Raw genomic sequence first — 17,758 nt, forward strand, 5'->3', positions numbered from 1 at the left:
ACTTTAAAGATATCGGTCTTCACATCTCTTTTTCCAGTATTTCCACTAATACAAAGACTCCTTAAATTCTTGTAGTTTGTGCCACTGTAACCCCACCAGTCCTACATCACCCAACCTGCTTCGAGCTGGGATTGAACCGGCGACATTCCGCATGGGAGTTGGTTGCTCTACCAAGGAGGCTAAAGACAATGGCCTCTACCGTCTGATACTGGAGAAACTTTAGAGGTCAGAAGAGTGAGGTTTACCTACACACGTCACTGATTTTTAAACTTGTACAATTGTGTATAAAAAAAATGTACAATGTTTATTTTGCTAGCTTGCATTGTTAGTCTTCAGATGAACAAAAGTGAATCCATTGAAGAAAAAAACAATTATATACTGATATTTACTTCAGCTCTGGTATAGCAGTCCATCGAGCTTGACAGCTCGGGTGAAATACAAAGCCACACCTCCTCTAACAATTCCTTTGCTCTGAGTGAAAGAGGAGAGAGCAAAAACAAACCCAGCCTCTTACTTAATATTCCATACCAGTTGGAAATACATCATACTGATAGAAAAGTCTGCAAAGTCTCGCCACTTTTAGCTAACTCCCACATAAAAAAAGACAAAAGACTAGCAATAAATGAATGTATTTTACAAACAGCACAAGTCTTACAAAATCCACTCAAACTGGAAAGCAACTGGAATTGACCAATCAACTCCAATGTTCAACATGCCCTTGAAACAATGAAAACTTTACAGGTTAGTGCCGCACACATCTAACCGTAAACTAAATGACAGAGTCTAATCCAGGGTAGGGCAAACTTGGGTTTGGAGGGCTGGTGTCCTGCACAGTTGAGCTCCAACTCTAATCAAAAACACCTGAACATGTTAATCAGTGTCTTCAAGATTACTAGAAATCTATAAGCAGGTGTTTTTGATTAATCTTGAAGACAATGATTAACATGTTCAGGTGTGTTTGATTAGTGTTGGAGCAAAACTGTGCAGGACACCGGCCCCCCAGGACCGAGTTTACCCACCCCTGGTGTAATCAGTAGAAAATCAATGGTTCATTCAATCCTTCAAAATCAGTCGATTCCTAGAGGGAACTAATTTTGGTTCTACTTTAAATAAAAGTATAAAAGAATAATAAATTGAGTACAAACTGCAATTATCAATCAATGCCGTGTAGAAAAATCATTTGGAATTCTGGCCATTTATACGTATGAAAAACGGTTATGAAGCAGAAAGACACAAAATGCCCAATCACAACAACCAAGAGTGTTTTTGCATAGAGTTTCTCTCACCATTCTGAATCCCACCAAACAGAAGCACAGTGTTCCAAACAACACAAATTGGTTATTTAAACAAACTCTTAATATCAGTAGCCACAAATTGTGCATTATATCTACTGGCTGTGGAAGTCAAACCATGTTTAAAAACAGTTTACACTCGACAGAAAAATCGAATAGTCACTTCAGTCTCGAACCCTCCAAGAAATTGAGATTTTGCGCGTTCTATAACAAGCATGCAATTTCTATATACAAACAAAGGTTACAACTAGATTTAGCATAACCTTTTTTCTACAATTAAGTTCAGGTTTCTTGATAAAGAACTCCCAACTTTATGCAGATTTTGTGGATTCAGTGACTGATGGAAGTGCTTATAAAAGCCCATCGCTTTGGTTGTGATCTTAACAGTACATTAAAACATTTAAAAGTGACTAAAATACGAATGTTAATATAAAATATGACAGATAAAATGAGTAGTGTTAAAAAAGGCTTGAATTGATGGACGAGCCAGATATAAAATAAGACAATATAATATATTGCAGCTGTTTCCCAAAGTGAAGGAAAAACCTTGAAGAGCTTCAGGGCTACTTCAGGAGAGGCGAGGCGAAGAAGTTCCCCTGCCGAGGGACAGCGGCTGTAGCTCTGCTCCTGCTGGAAAACCTAGAAAAAAGATGGATCAGTTCACCAATTCTCCAACTGAAGCATGTCGTAATGATAGAAAATGTGATGAGATGCTAACTTACTTTGGAGTGATAGCATTGAGAGTTGCGTTCTTCATGCGCTGGGAGAGAGAGCTGGATGATGGAGTCTTGCTCATCTGCTGGTCAGGAGTCGTAATGGGACCAAACATACTCACTACAGATAACAAAAGCAGAAAATGTGTTATAGCTTATGATTAAATTACCTGATGTTACGTTAAATATGTTAAAGTAAAACGACAACACACTTTTCTGATCTGGAGTCGTGTGAACATTGGCGTTCTCGATGATCATGTGATCATTGCGAGCATGGTCGTGGTCGCTTATCATAAACTGACTCCAGTACTCCACAGGCAGACTGAGGAGACGCTCGACCACCTGAGAAAGAAAGAAAAAAGTTAAAGTGGCTATTGAAAAATTGGAACAAATGCCAAAGGAAAAGGTTTATGCATTTCTACAAACTGGACCCAATGGGGATGCCTTCAATAATATCTAGATTTAGACTTGGATATGTAAGGCAAGACTGCATATCTCAGAGATGCAATGCCAGACATTAGCACTCAATGGAGCTAATGATGTCACTGTGAGGGTTAAAGGTGGGGTTAGGTTAAGTATCCCATCCGGACCCCTCTCAATATTTTGGTTCTGTTTCTGCTATTAAAAAGCAGCACATATGGCGTTTTAAAATGTCCTAATATTGGGTTGGAGACCTCTACACAAAGTTTAAATGGATCTAGGGTCAGAAAATGTAATTTTCTCAGAATAGGCGTTAAATGTTTAAATCAACTGCAATGTTTTTGATACGGTTTGTTTGAATCAATTAAGGCTTAATGTTTGCGTGAACCAGAAGTTGCTGAGACATAGCGTTGATGTACTTTCAACTAAAAAGTGAAAATTTTCCTATTTATTGCCAGACTTTGTAGTTACATCATGTACTAGGATGATATGGCAAGGAACCATAATCTCATTCTGGCATCATATAAGGCAATGATATTAGCAGCGACACATCAATATTGGTAACGTAGCAATATTAGCCAACGATATTACGCAGCGATGCATCAATATTAGGCACTTAGCAATATTAGGCAACAATATTGGGCAGCGACGCATCAATATAAGGCACATAGCAATATTAGGCAACATTATGCAGCGATGGATAAATTTTAGGCACGTGGTGATAATAGGCAACAATATTACGCAGGGACACATCAATATTAGGCACGTATCGATATTAGGCAACGATATTACGCAGCGACGTATAATTACTAGGCACGTAGGGATATTAGGCAGCGATATTATACAGCGACGAATCAATATTAGGCACGTAGCGATATTAATATTATGCAGCAACGAATATTTTCTGAGTGAATTGCTAACGATATTGAGTGAGATGCTAATGGTCTAGTCCGATTTATACTAAGCGAAGCTGAAAGTGCTTCAGTCAAACCCAGAGATCAGCTGAATAAATTTTTTAAAGCTCTAGGAGGACCTAAAATTGAGCTTAAATACATCTGTCCTTTCAACTGTATTTCAGATTTTGTTGTTGAGCCCCTCCATCACGCTCAAGATCACTTTGGTAAGTGTAATCACTGTGATGAAATTGCTTATGAGCATGCTCAAAAGGAAGTGCATGTCCAATACAATTTCAACCATAATATGCTTTGGTACTATGCAGTTCAGTATGAATACCTTGTTTTAATGGTCATGAGTGAAGTTAGCAGGTAGAGTGTAGGTAGTCTTTGTAGCTTTTCAAATGTATTCCATTACACAAGCATCTACACTAGCAAATCAATGAACTTTAGCAAAGCTCTGAAAGTGGTTTAAATCTAACAAGCTCAAAATATTTTAGATCTCATTTCATATGTATTTTGTAGTGTTCGATTGTGACCGGCTGTAAATAGGAAACTATCCATGAACACGTACCCTCGGTTGTCGTTTTGTGTCCTGTAGGATGGTCATTGGTTCTGGGTTAGAAACGGCATGGCCTACAATTGTGGGTCCAAATACACGAGCCAGATTGGTGATGTCCATCTTTGTAGCGGGGCTTTGGGCCACCCTGATGATGAAAGAAAGAAAAAGAAAAAGTAAGAACAGTAATTGCTTTTTGAGAGGACTGTTTTCCCTAAATTAAGCAGTAATATTAGTTACTAAACTGAAAAAAATTAGGAAAAAAACATCTCCAGCATGTTAAAAGGGCCTATTAGTTAAACTGCTACCACAACTGCTTTAAACCTTTAATATTTCACAAATACATTTATCATCTCGAAAGAAACGTTTGAATTTCACAACTAATTAGCATTAAAATAAAAAGCAGAGAGTAAAATCAGAGAATGTTTGCTATTTACCTTTGTAGATGGATGATGAGGAAGGCCAGAGTGTCTCTGTGGGGCTGTGGAAGATCACTGATGTTCTGATACATCAAGGCAATGCTGTTGTCATCATCTGACAGCTCTACAAAAATAAATAGACAAAATAAATAAATATACTGAAATTCACACACCTATCTTATCACCCCCAGGTGTACTACAATTCAAACATTTAGGACAATAAAAAACACTTTTATCCAACAAAAACAGTCAGCAAAGCACATTTATGGTACAAAATATTACATCTCAAAAGATATTAGAGTGATTCATGAAGACTGGAGAAATGCTAGTCAAAACAGGAGTAAATTGCATACGCTAATTTTATATTTCATAGAATAAACTTTTATTAAAACTGACAATATTTTTACTGCAGTTTTGATCCAATAAACACTTTCAGAAAGCCCAAACTGTTAAAAAGCAGTGTACATTTATACATCACATACCTGCAGCATCCATGAATGCCCGATTGAGGCGGAAGGTTAGCAGGGGCTCTTTGAGGTTCCTTAGGAAGTCCTTGAGGAGGCCAGTGATAGCATGGATGTCTTCCACCTTGCTGAGCAGGGGAACAGTCTTCCCACGCAGGAACTTTTCTTTCAGGTCCTTGACCACTCGATCAGAGCCAGATACCCGGTACAAACCAGTCTGACAAAGCAATATGTGCGTATTATAGGTAGTGCTCAAGAGTTAGGGTATGTTTACAACATAACAAGTTACATGTTTACACACTGTTTTTAAAATGATTTATGTTTACATAAAGGAAAATGGCCAAAAACATTACATTACGAAAGCCAGGCCAAGATTTGGCACAGTCATCTTGTTAGTAAACAGTGTCTGTTGGCGGCAGTGCATGTAAAATCTGCTGTGTGTATGACGTGTCTTTGCTATTGGTTCACATTTTACTGATGAAGTGATAGCAAACACTTCAACAACAACAACAATACTGTATTCTGACATTGTTTTGCGTTTGATCATGACCACCTTTAACCGGGTATCTGAGCTTTCTAAGAGTTTTATTTAAAGGTGCAGTAGGTGATTGTCTTCAGAAACATTTTTTTGTTGTACTGGTTGAAACTCTCTTCACTGTCCAATAGTAATGATAAAAACTAAATGATCTAAATGCTAAATTATATGTATTTATATATTCTGGATGAGACATAAAACTCTAAAATATAAATAAATAAATAAAATATAAATAAGATATTTTCGGGCCGACATCTCCCATAATTCAGCTCAAACTTTTTTGTCAACAAATGCAGATTTGGGCTTTTGTGCATCTCTGTTCACGCAAATCCAACATTCGCGCATGCCCACCTGCGTGAGGGCCACGCTTTCATGTGCACACGAGACAATTAGATATGCGACACGTTAAATGCGACTGTGAGTGCCTGCTGACATCTCGAGCTACGTTTCCACCCACCTATTTTTATACACATTTTGGATATGCACATAAAAATATGGTTGATGGATGCCAAGATGTGCATACATTTACAAAATGCACATAAAAATCATGTGCACATAACAGAGTAGGATAAACTGGCTAATATATAAGAAAAGATGCGCATTAAAAAAGGTCATGTGGTTTTGTTATAAGAGATTATGTGATAAAAATACGAATAGAAAATACAAATAAGTGCACGAATAGACAAACCAGCAGGCTGACCACATTGAAAAACATCTGAAATGTTGCTCTGGGCATTCTAAAATGCCTTAACTATTTCAGTATTAGTGTTATTTTATTATTAATGAACTTCAGAATCAAGAGCGTCTGTGCTCAGTGTCTTGCACCTTCAAACACCACGTGTGTTCACTGCTTGTCTGCAATGTCTTCTGAGGCGCATTTATTAAATGAAGAAAAGATTCACGCAGCATCTCCTATCGCAGCAAATTCTGTTTTCTGTGTTGATGATTTGGCTGTGACTCATTGGATGGAAACGCTGCTTTATTCGCACGTCTGTTTGCAATAATCTAGCTTTGCGCATACATTTTATTCGCATTTTTGGATGGACACATAGCTAATGACAACACAGCTGGACACACTTTAGCTGTTATAGAGCAAAACTCACAGGAACTGTTTATGCGAGCAAAATCTCAGCGAACGTTAAGCATCTAAACAAAATCCCTGTAAGCGAGCATTTTATTGGGTATCGCCAAAGATACGCATGTTGTGATGCATGATGATAAACAAAGAGAGTTAAGTAGATTTCAAAATGAAAACAAAAACTTCTTTATGGTGTCGGTTCGATTGTCCTTTTAGGACCTTTGAAATGCAGATTTAATCAATTTTAAGGCTAATTAAGGCCTTATTTTTATACTATAGAATTTAAGACTTTAAGGATCCGAGGACACCCGGTTTAATCTACACCTCCTTAAAAATGTATTATGCATGCGCAAATGACATTTGAGTTTTCATATTATCTTCAAAAAATTCCCCTTTATAACCTGTTTTAGATTTTGTTTTTAACCCCGAAATCATTATTGTCATGTAAATAAACAGGTAAAACCCATAAACCCTTAATTAAAGACCTTTATAAACTCACCTCATGTAGGCCTCTCTGCTCAATCTCATTAATGCAGTGCACCACTAGCGAAGGGATCATGGGAGAGGTGTTAGACACGTAGTTTGCTAGTGTACCCTATTGGAATGCACAATGAAAGCAATCAGTGACACATGTTGACATATTTAGTCCACCACATCAATGAAATAGTCAGCATTTGAAGTTGGATGATAAAGCTGCTTGTCACCTCTCCGATTTTGACAGGAGTCCCAGTCATGGATGGAATGCAGGGCAATGGGCAGCGTTCACGGCACTCTGGGTGGGCCACTACACGACAGTCCCGACACTTTAAAGAGATCTTGCCAAACTTGATCCTCTTACCACATGGCACACAAGACTCTGGCTTGATCACCTAAAACACACCAGAGCACAGCAGATGTTAAGTGGAAGGAATGTAGACGCAGTGAAGGTAGCTTAATTGATTATTATGGGAACAAAGGGTCACCTGAGAAATCAGTTTTATTTAGCTGAAGCTCCAATTATATCATAATTAAGGTTCACAATTCATTTAAAACATATCAGTTTATAAAGTAAGAAACTGGCCTCAGACTTCTATCTGATGAATTATTTATGAATTCTGAAGATGATCATAAGGATTTAGCGTGCCATTTGTGAGAACCAGTGATAATCTCACTCATTGTGTCAAAAAACAGAAACATTCAAGAACTAAAAGAAGAAATGTTGCTCTGAGAGGCACAAATGTTCAGATCCGGCTTTGTTTGGAACTATTTTTCCTGGTGGAAAAAAAGTCAATATTATGTCTGAAACGCACTCAATATTAACTTCTTGTTTGTTGAACTGTTATAAAATCAATATCACATCTGCGATTGTGTTCACGCACTGATATTTGAAAGCACAGAAGCCTTGGTTGTGTGATATTGCTAAACTACATCATATTTTATAAAAAAACAAAAAATACAACACAGAGACATGTTTGCCCTTACAACTTAAATTATTGGGCATACAAGGGTTTCATCTTAAAGTGAATGATATTGAGAGGTCAAGATTTAAACCTAGGGTTGGGCAGTAATGCAAAAAAAATGCTTATAATATAATGTTTCATATCATTCGTTATCGATAATTATTGAATATTGTTTAACGATACATTTAGGAATATTAGGATTTTTTTTTGTTTAACCACCTGAATTTAATTTACCAACATTACCAAGGCAAATAGTGGTAATAGTCAAAAACAAAAATATTTAAACGTAATATATCTTCACAATAAAATAAACGTAACTGTTATAGAGACTTAAACTTGATAAATAAAATATAACAAAGTTTGTGCAATGGTGAAGGTAGATCAACATCTGTAAGGTGTCAATAATAATGACACAGTCAACCTCAAACTCTTCAAACAAAACTAATTATGATAATCAAATCTGAGCTTTCAAGTAAAAGAACCAGCCATCACTATTCAAATACATTTTGCAACATTACAAATTGTAAAGTTAAATGACCATATTACCCCCTAAATAATGCTAAACAATCTTTCAGATGGGGAGCTAGTGGGAGGGATGCACAAGAAAAGAAGCCAAAAAGCCACTCTGGTGACATCCATTTTCCATTCTTTTTTCCCCATTTACAATCTCCTCGATGCTGCTGCTATACATGCACTAATTTTTACATGTATTGTTATGCTGACCAGACCTAAAGTGACAAGATTATAAGAATTTAGCGTGCCATTTGTAAGACCAGGGACTTATATTCTTTCTCGATGTGTTCAAACACAGAAACGTTCAAGAACCAAATGCAGAAATGTTGCTCTGAGAATAAAATAAAAGCGCGAGCATGTGGTCTCCTTCATTTTTAGTGCCCTTTGTGCTCACGCTCCCCTGGCTTCTCTCATAACTAGAGGACAATCAACTTTTCTCAACAACGACAAACCATTGCTGCAGCTCCGATGCAAGTTTATGGAGAAAAGTAAAAGCACAGGAGTGTTTGTCTGAGGTAATTAGTCAACCCTTATTACTGAACTGTGTATATTCCATGCAAAGTTTGAAGCAGAATGGTTAGTTCTACTTGCATGAATCATGGTGCGCTCACGGAATTCGGAAAAGTTCAGATGTTTTTCAACTAGGTGTGCAGATTGGAATTGTCAAAGTTACACCCTAAGCTTATTGGCATTCCTTCCAAGGCACATGCTCAGCAGCCCCATTTAATAAAACTTTAGCCTTCATACCGATACTTTACACCAAACTTTTTTTTATATTGTTGACAATGGTGTTCGGTCAATTTATACTAATATCGATTTTATTGCTCAGCCCTACTTAAACAGATATTTTAGCCAAAAATAAATATATTTTGATAGCTGGTACCCATTGACTTCCTTAGTCATTTTATTCCAACTATGGGTTAATCAATAGGTGCCACAAACTATCATTCTTCAAAACATAATTTGTGTTCAACAGAAGAAAAACTCAGGTTTAAAATCACATTAAGGAGAATAAATTAAGAAATTTAACATTTTTTTTTGATGAGCCATCTCTTCAAACCATAGGTCTCTAACTCAATTCCTGGAGCGCCGCAGCTCTGCAGTTTTGCTCCATCCCTATCAAACACAGCTGATCCAAATAATTGAGGTGTTCAAAAGAGTCATGAACACCTTCATTGGTTGGATCAGCTGAGTTTGATCAGGATTGGAGCAAAACTGTGCAGAGCTGCAGCCCTCCAGGAATTGAGTTTGAGAGTTGTCCTTTAAACAAAATGTATAACTGCAAAATGTGAGGATAAAACCACCCTCAAACATTGAGAAAATGCGTCAGAGGTGCATCATCACAGCGTTGAAGAATTTGTATGCACTGCAACATCCTACCGTTTTGGAGATAAACTCATGCAGACGGACACCTCCGTTGCCCTGTGGAGTGCTGGGCTCTGCCCTGTTCTCTGCATTGGGCAGACTGGGCTGCTTGAACACATCCATAGACTGAACAGAATCTGTGTCAACGGTGTCCCACTCCACAGCAGCTGAAGAATAATTCAGAGAGATACACTGCTCACTACTGCAGAATACTTGAACAGAAATGCAAAGGCTTGGAGTGAGAGAAACGACCAGAAAAAAAAGCCTACACAAAACAGCCCTGTAATAAAAAAAATAAAAAATAAAGTTAAACAAACATAAATAAATAAAAAGCCCGAGGCTGGAGACTCAACGAGGTTCAATTTAAAACACCCCAGAGTCCTGCAAAGCACACATTAAATTATTTTAAAAATTAATCTTTGACCCGGTTCGATAAAAAGAGTGCATATTTATGATTCTGCAACCACATATCATGACTCACTGCGGAGCTTATTCATGATACAGCAGCTTGTGCATTATTATTCCGTCAATAACAAAATCGCACAATCAATGACTCATGCAAATATTCTCTTGCTCAGCACTGTGCTCCCTCAAGAAGGGCATTATTACATTTAGGGAAATAATCTTACCAGTCTTCCGGCGGCTCCTGGTCCAGTAGGGAACAGCCTCCACTGTGGTGACGGCCTCAATGGGTCCGCCATCAGCAGGCACAGTCACGGTGGTTTTAGCCACCAGAGACTCATTTCCCTGAAAAAGAGATTTGAATTAATAAACTTTCTAGCAATATCTTAATTCACATAAATTAACAAAATATGACACTAAAGTGCAAATTTGTCACAAAATACAAATTCTGTCATGTATTAGCCCTCTAATTCTAAACCCATAAGGACTTCAGTTCATCTTTAGTACAAGTTTTCTAAGCCTCTGCTGAAAATGTTCTCCCAAAAAATGCTGACATTTCAAAATTGTTTAAGATAAAAATAAATAAATCTGTATGAATCAAGCAGTTTAATACAAGTTAATGCTTTATACATTAACATATTCAGCATGTTATCGTATAAATTAATATTGATCAGTAAACATAAACAGACGACTATTATTAACCCCGTGGTTATACATTTACTTTGACGTTTTTAAAGTGTCAAAAGAGAGTAATAGATTTGCTTAATAAACATCAGATGTTCAAAACAAATGCGATCAATGTGAGAACAAATGTGAAAATTAGCAACTACAATTTTTATTTTGGTATAAACCCAACCCTTTATCTAGACATTGAGGAGGTAAAGCTTCATGTGTGTACTAGGGCTGCACAATGTATCGTTTCAGCATCGATATCGCAATGTGCACAGCCACAATTGTCACATTACAAGATATGCAATGTCGAGTCTGAATTTAGTTGTCCAGGAATGTGGTTAGTAGAGTCACTGCCAAGTTTAACCATAATAGAGTAAAAGTTTATCATTTGCATGCATTTTTAAGGCCTGTGACTGAGCATTTCAAGAGTTTAGAACCTTTGGGCACAAAAAAGTTGTTTAACAAAGATTAATTGTACTTATTTATACAGGATTTTTTTTTCCTACTAAGAATTTGTGTCTTGTTTCTACTCCAAATATCTACATCTCAAAGAATTTTTACTTCTCCCATTGACAGATTTTTAAAAATTTTTTTTAAATTGTGATTATTCAATTTCTGAACCTGAATACAGTTAAACTCCTCAGTAAAATGCCAAATAGAGCCAATTAAATCATCTTGTGAAACAGTACTCGTATCACAATATTTATTAAAGAAAAATTAAATATTGCAATAACAGATTTTTTCAATATCGTGCAGGCCTAGTGAGTACATTGGAAAATGATTGCCTTTGCAATAATACTATGCAATATCTGTAACAAGTGTGTGTTGAATTAAATTTATCAAATAACAATCAGAAATTCTGCAGAGGTTTCCAGTCACAGTTTTTTAGTCTAAATGTTTGAATTTTGACAGTTTGCTAGGCCGGAATTAGACCCAATTTGATTATAAAATATCTGTAAAATATGACCTGTATTGTTCAGTATCTACATTACATACACAACCAGTCAAAAAAATGAAAAAGCTAATAAAAGTAGCTTTACATTACAACACAATGCTTAATAATAATACTGCATGACTTTTCCCCCAGTATCATGCAGCCTTAAGAAGACTCCTACATCAAAATCAAGTACAGAAGGGCTTTTTGCCTCTCACAACGTCTTGAAAAGACAAAATCTTCCAATATTCACACTTCAATATGTTGTAAGAACTGCGGAGCTCCTTTAAAAACATTTCAGATCTAATAGCTATACCAAAACCCTGCAGGGAGTCTTCGTACAAAAGACACTTTCCCAAATATTAAAGTCAGTCAGTCATGTGCTTATGTAACCAGCTTACTTTCTCTGATGTCCGGCCGGTGGAGCGAGACCTTTTAGCAGCAGCTGGAGGTCCTTCGGTGTGGTTTCGGGAAGAGCGCTGCATTGAGACAGAATAAATGATCAGAGAGTGATTGACATTTGGATGTAATTGGATTAAATATGGATTTATTGGCAAGCTTACTCTCTTTTGCCGTTTCTTAAGACGAACGGTTCTGATTGCAGAAGAGTCCCAGTCCTTCAAAGTTATTGAAAAAAATACATCAACGGCAACGCCAAAAATTCAATCAATAAAGGATGAGTCAGTCTAACAAAATTAAAATGTTAATCTCAGTCAGTGACTTTAAAACACTTTCTCCCAGTCGGGGTTGTGCCAGGAATGCATACAAGATTCATATTTTTAATAATCAGGAGAATGGCATACCAAAGAATCATCCGTTTTGTCATAGCTGATGTCTGACAAGATAGAGGCTGATTCATCAATGGTAGCCAGTCTAGAAGAGATGTTGTGAATAATAAAATGAAGGTAAGACAGTCTGCAGCAATAAATATAATTCAGTCAATAAACAAAAAATGATAAGTGACATTCATGCAATTTTCTCTCCTTATGAACACATAATCTGCCTAAAATGTCCAAAACTAGTTTAATGCAAGATTTTTAAATTGACGTCCGGGGACTACAAGACAGTACTGGGGTATGATAAAACTAGACATATTAAAGTTATGAATAATAATTGTACATTAAAAGTGGAAAAACAAAATAAAAATGGGTCACACTTTATATTAAGATATCTTAATTACTAAGTGCTTACATGAAAAAAGTATACAGTACTTTTTGTGTTCATACTGTATAGAACAGCATTTCTGGTGCTGGAGGTGGCATATGGGTGAGTTATGTTGCTATGTGAAGGTTTAAAGTTAGGTTATTGTGTAGAGGATGGGTTAATTGTGCATTTATAAATATAATAACAAGAAAGTACATATGTAACTACAAACAGATAACAGTTTTAATACAGGTACGATGTAAAAACATGTACAGAATAGAATATTAATTAAAAAAATAAAAGTGCTGTGCAATTATGGCTACTTAATATAAAGTGGAACCTAAAAATGTAACAAAAAAATAATTGACATTACAGTATTAATTTTTCACAGTATCAATGTGGACCACATCACAAAGTAAACTATACCTGGGTTTTTGTTTTTAGGATAAGAATAAGGATATTATTGGGAGATATGTAGTATTAAAAGTCCTTATGTCTTTTTAAACTCCAACCAAACCTACTTTATTAGAAAAGAACTACTAACTTTATGCAGAAATGCATGATATTAAAGTAACTAGGGTTGCACAATATATTGCTTCAGCACCAATATTGCTATGTGTGAACCTGCAATTGCTGGTGATCTGCAATGTCAAGTTGGGATTATAATTAACCATTAAAAACAGTTTAGAACAAGTGATTGGTGGAGTCGTTGCAAAGTTTATCTCTAATCTAATAATATGAAAGCATTTTATTTGGATGGATTTTAAGTTTGCCATTTTAACAAAAGATATTGTGTTTAAATATTTAATACAACAAAGAGTATGCAGTTTTTTTTTTTTTTTTTTTACATTTGATTATTTTATCTCTATACTTCAAACCTGTTTAACTCCAACTGAAAATCATAAGGCATGGTTTATTTCGTGTATTATTCTTCGTTGCGTGTTTTTTTTTTATTTATTTGTGCTTTCATTTATTTTATATAATTTTCAATATTATGCAGATGCACTACCCTTCCAATCAAAATAAAAATTAGGAGTTCTTTCCAATAAGGGCCATCTTGTGAAATCATATCGCAATATTTAAAAACACAGAAAAACAAAATATCCCAACATCAATTCTTAACAATATATTGTGCAGCCCTAAAAGAAAGGTCTGATTTGTTTATATTATTTTACCGTCTGCTAGTGTTCAAATTTGCAGGATTCTGAGAACGGGCATTTAGGAAGGCCAGAGCAGAGCGCTGCTCCTCATTTAACTGGATGCTGCTACTAGAGCCTTCAGAAACCAGCAGCTCCCGGATGAGCTGGATCTGACGGTCCTGCAGAGAAACGTTTAAACCCAAATTCAGAGAACAGGTCTACGTGATTTGCCGCATGTAAATAAAATCCCACAAACCAGCTTTGCGCAGTCAGACTCGGCTTTCTGTCTTCTACGGATCTCCACATCTACTTGGTTACGAGCATGTTTGAGCTTGACCTCCAGAGCTCCACGCTCCGTCTCAGCTTTAGTGAGCACTTCTTTGCATGCATTCAGCTCCTGTTCGAGTCTCAGCCATCTACGACGGTTGTCCTCAAAGTTTATGGCCAGCTGAATGAACTCTGACAACGAAAAGACAAAGAAAGGCAGTGAATATTTTGTGAGTGAGAGAATGAAACAGGGAACCAATACAGCATTGTATGTATTTTATTTCAAATATTCAAACCACAGCCAGTACTCACGGGGCTCAATGCTTTCATTGAGAACATCAGCTTGTGCCCGCAGGCTTTCGAAAATGCTGTGAAGATTCATCACAGCGGTCTCCATGTCCTCCTGCATTGTAGAAAAAACACTTTAACTGGTGTGTATCAGTTCTAGAAACATTTATTCAATGCTAGCTTCCAAGCTATATCTATATAAGACCCAGCAATTAATTTTAGCTCTTTGATGTCTGTATTATTATTCTTTACGGTTTCATCATGTCAAATTTAAGACTTTTTAGGACCATTATGAATGAAATTTCAGACTTACACAAGGCTAAACACTAGGGATTTTTTTCTGATGGCCCAGTTAAAACATTAAAATGTTATTTTAAAGAAGATAATCAAGGAACTAAGGTCTTCTGATAAGTTTATTCCTTCTTTACCAAGGTCCGAAGTGGGGATAAATCTTTCTGTTATCGCCCCAAAACTCTGAAACAAGCTTCCACCCCACATTAGACACGCTCCAACTCTGTTTTTAAAATACTTCCAAAACGGCATCTTTGTTCTTTAGCATTTGAGCCTTTTTAATGTTGAGTAGTTTGCCTTATATTTTAATTGTGATGTAGGACTTATTTTAATTAAAGTTAGTATTAATTGTGTTCAGCACTTTGGGCAACGTTGTGTTGTAAAAAACGTGATATATAAATAAATTAACTAACTAAGCCATACTGGGAAACAGAGTTAATACACTTTTGTTAAAACTTTTATAGAGATGGAATGTTTGATTGGATAGATGTTGGCCTGATTGGGTGGCTTTACATAGACAGGAAAATTAAGATCTACAACACAATATTTCAGTGGATTTAAGACTTTTTAAGGCCTGAAATTTAGTTTTTTGAAAGTTAAGATATTTCAAGACTTTTTAGGACCCCGCGGAGACCCTGTTATTAACATATGAAGCACTGTGTTTACACATGTAAAGCTGTTTTGATATAATTTACAGAATATTGGGGAAGTGGTCAATGTTGAATATTATTATGCATTCCTGTACACTACACAATCGATTTCTAACTAAAATTTATTGTTGTTAACATGCATAAGCATGACAAAAGATTATAAATATATGAAAAATTTGCGAAAAAGCAGATGTGTAAGTTAGACACTACAACAATACTAAAAGATAACGTAACGTTAAGTTATAGGATATTATTAAGAAGCAACGTTAATATCAAACTCCTTTTTGTTGAAATTTAGGAGTATAACGTAATAGCAGACAACGCTGTCTTTCCTATATGTTTAATGTAACGTAAAGTACAAGAGAAGTACAGTAAACACTGGCATGCGTCTTCTAAACGGCTCGCCATTAGCAAAACGCAAACAAACATCGTTCAAAGCACATCGCCGTATAACATTGATACAACTTACGGATTTCTGTAGACACCCAGCCTTGCGTGTGAAGCGATGCGATCCGAGATTATAAACTTTTTAAAAATTTTCTCCAGGGAGAACAGTGTCGTACTAGATTTTTCGACCAGGTTTACCCGGATGTGTTATTAACGTTTGCATGTAGAAAAGTTGCATTTCAAATTTAGCCGCCAGCCAATCATTGCCGCCCGAGCGTGCTGACGTAAGCGCGTCGACGTAGTACGTACAGGCGGCGCTTCTACTGTACGGAGCCCATACAGACAATTATATTGATTTATAAATCTTTGTGTTATCACTCTTTCAATTAAGTTACTGTAATTATTTTTGGATTGATTATGAATATTTTAATAATTAGGACGAAATTGAGCTTGCACCCTTTCATAAGCATGTAATTGTTAGGCTAATGATAAGGAATCTTTAACTTTATGTGATACTTAATCCACATGGAAAAGCAAAAAACTAAAGTAAAATATAGTTATTCCAGACCGTTCTCACTTTCAAAATTACTACAAGCTTTGTTTTGTTGTAGCAACATTCTCCTTGGAAAATAATGAATACTGTTCAATTTGAATATTCTGTTCAACACTGATTTGTTGTTAGCACGCGCGCGCGCGCGCGCACACACGCACACACACAGACACACACACACACACACACACACACACACACACACACAGTTTAGCTGCCTATTTTCATGTCATTGTTATCAATCAGTCAGTCAGCCTGTCTGTCTGCAGCTCGTTGTTAATCAAGCACGCACACTGTGACTGATGCTTCAGACACACTGAGATTTAAAAAAGGTCTGAAGCCAGGAGCAGCGTGTTGTCTTGATTAATATCCTACTTGATCGATAGGCATTCACACTGTAACTGTGTGTGTCTCTCTGTGTGTATATGTGAGACACACAGAGAGGGAGAGAGAGAGAGAGAGAGAGAGAGAGATCTTATTATGAATTAATCACTGTAAATATACTGATTATTATAATTTATTATTTTAGCTTTATCAATGAACGTTGATTTGTTAAATGTACAGTTTATTCTGATTCATTACTTTTATTTATTTTCTTTAGTATTTTTATTATTATTATTGTTTTTATATTATACTATACTATTATTATATTCTACTATATATATATATATATATATATATATATATATATATATATATATATATGTCTTAAGACATGCGATATGAGTGAATTGAATAAGCTAAATTGGCCATAGTGTATGTGAGTGTGTAAAACAGTGCGTGGGTGTTTCCCAGTGTTGGGTTGCATTCGCTGCATAAAATATATGCTGGATAAGTTGGAGGTTCATTCTGCCTCTGATTAATAAAGGGACAAAGCCAAAAAGAAAATGAATGAATAAATGAATTATTATTATTATTATTATTATTATTATTATTCATTCACTTTCCTTAAGCTTAGTCCCTTTATTAATCTGGGGTTGCCGTAGCGGAATGAACCTCCAACTTATCCAGCATATATTTTACACAGTGGATGCCCTTGCAGATGCAACCCAGTACTGGGGAACATCCATACACACACATTCACACACATACGGCCATTTCATTTTATTTTATTTTTGGCATAGTTACTTTATTAATCAGGGGTCGCCACAGCGGAATGAACCACCAACTTATCGAGCATATGTTTTATGCAGCGGATGCCCTTCTAGTCGCAACCCAACACTGGAAAAGACTTATACACTCTTGCATTCACACACATACACTACGGCCAATTCAATTTATTCAATTTACCCATACCACATGTGTTTGGACTGCGGGGGAAACCGGAGCACTCGGAGGAAACCTT

The 17,758-nt window shown here is 36.2% G+C and overlaps 1 protein-coding gene across 8 annotated transcripts; it reads right to left on the reverse strand.

The window, feature by feature from the left end:
- Positions 1 to 283: 283 nt before the first annotated feature.
- On the reverse strand, positions 284 to 16,095 carry racgap1 (Rac GTPase activating protein 1). Of its 8 annotated transcripts, none has more exons than XR_015522640.1 (18): positions 15,946 to 16,069; positions 14,560 to 14,650; positions 14,237 to 14,439; positions 14,017 to 14,159; positions 12,502 to 12,571; positions 12,262 to 12,315; positions 12,100 to 12,177; positions 10,320 to 10,437; positions 9,706 to 9,857; positions 7,078 to 7,242; positions 6,873 to 6,968; positions 4,779 to 4,977; positions 4,315 to 4,420; positions 3,893 to 4,025; positions 2,218 to 2,347; positions 2,015 to 2,126; positions 1,020 to 1,931; positions 284 to 818 (listed from the first exon to the last, which is right to left on the reverse strand). XR_015522640.1 is itself a non-coding variant. In XM_087305194.1 (17 exons), the coding sequence occupies exons 2-17, from the start codon at positions 14,642 to 14,644 to the stop codon at positions 1,856 to 1,858; spliced, it is 1,920 nt and encodes a 639-aa protein (XP_087161320.1). In that variant the 5' UTR covers positions 14,645 to 14,650; positions 15,946 to 16,069; the 3' UTR covers positions 284 to 1,855. The 8 variants fall into 8 exon arrangements, 2 of the variants coding, with proteins under 2 accessions (XP_087161320.1, NP_955925.1); XR_015522642.1 differs by having other exon boundaries at positions 284 to 826; positions 1,016 to 1,931; XR_015522641.1 differs by having other exon boundaries at positions 1,007 to 1,931.
- Between the last annotated feature and the right edge of the window lie 1,663 nt (positions 16,096 to 17,758).

Source organism: Danio rerio, chromosome 23 (genome assembly GCF_052040795.2).
Source record: "Danio rerio strain M-AB ecotype USA chromosome 23, GRCz13ab, whole genome shotgun sequence".
Lineage (NCBI taxonomy): Eukaryota > Metazoa > Chordata > Actinopteri > Cypriniformes > Danionidae > Danio > Danio rerio.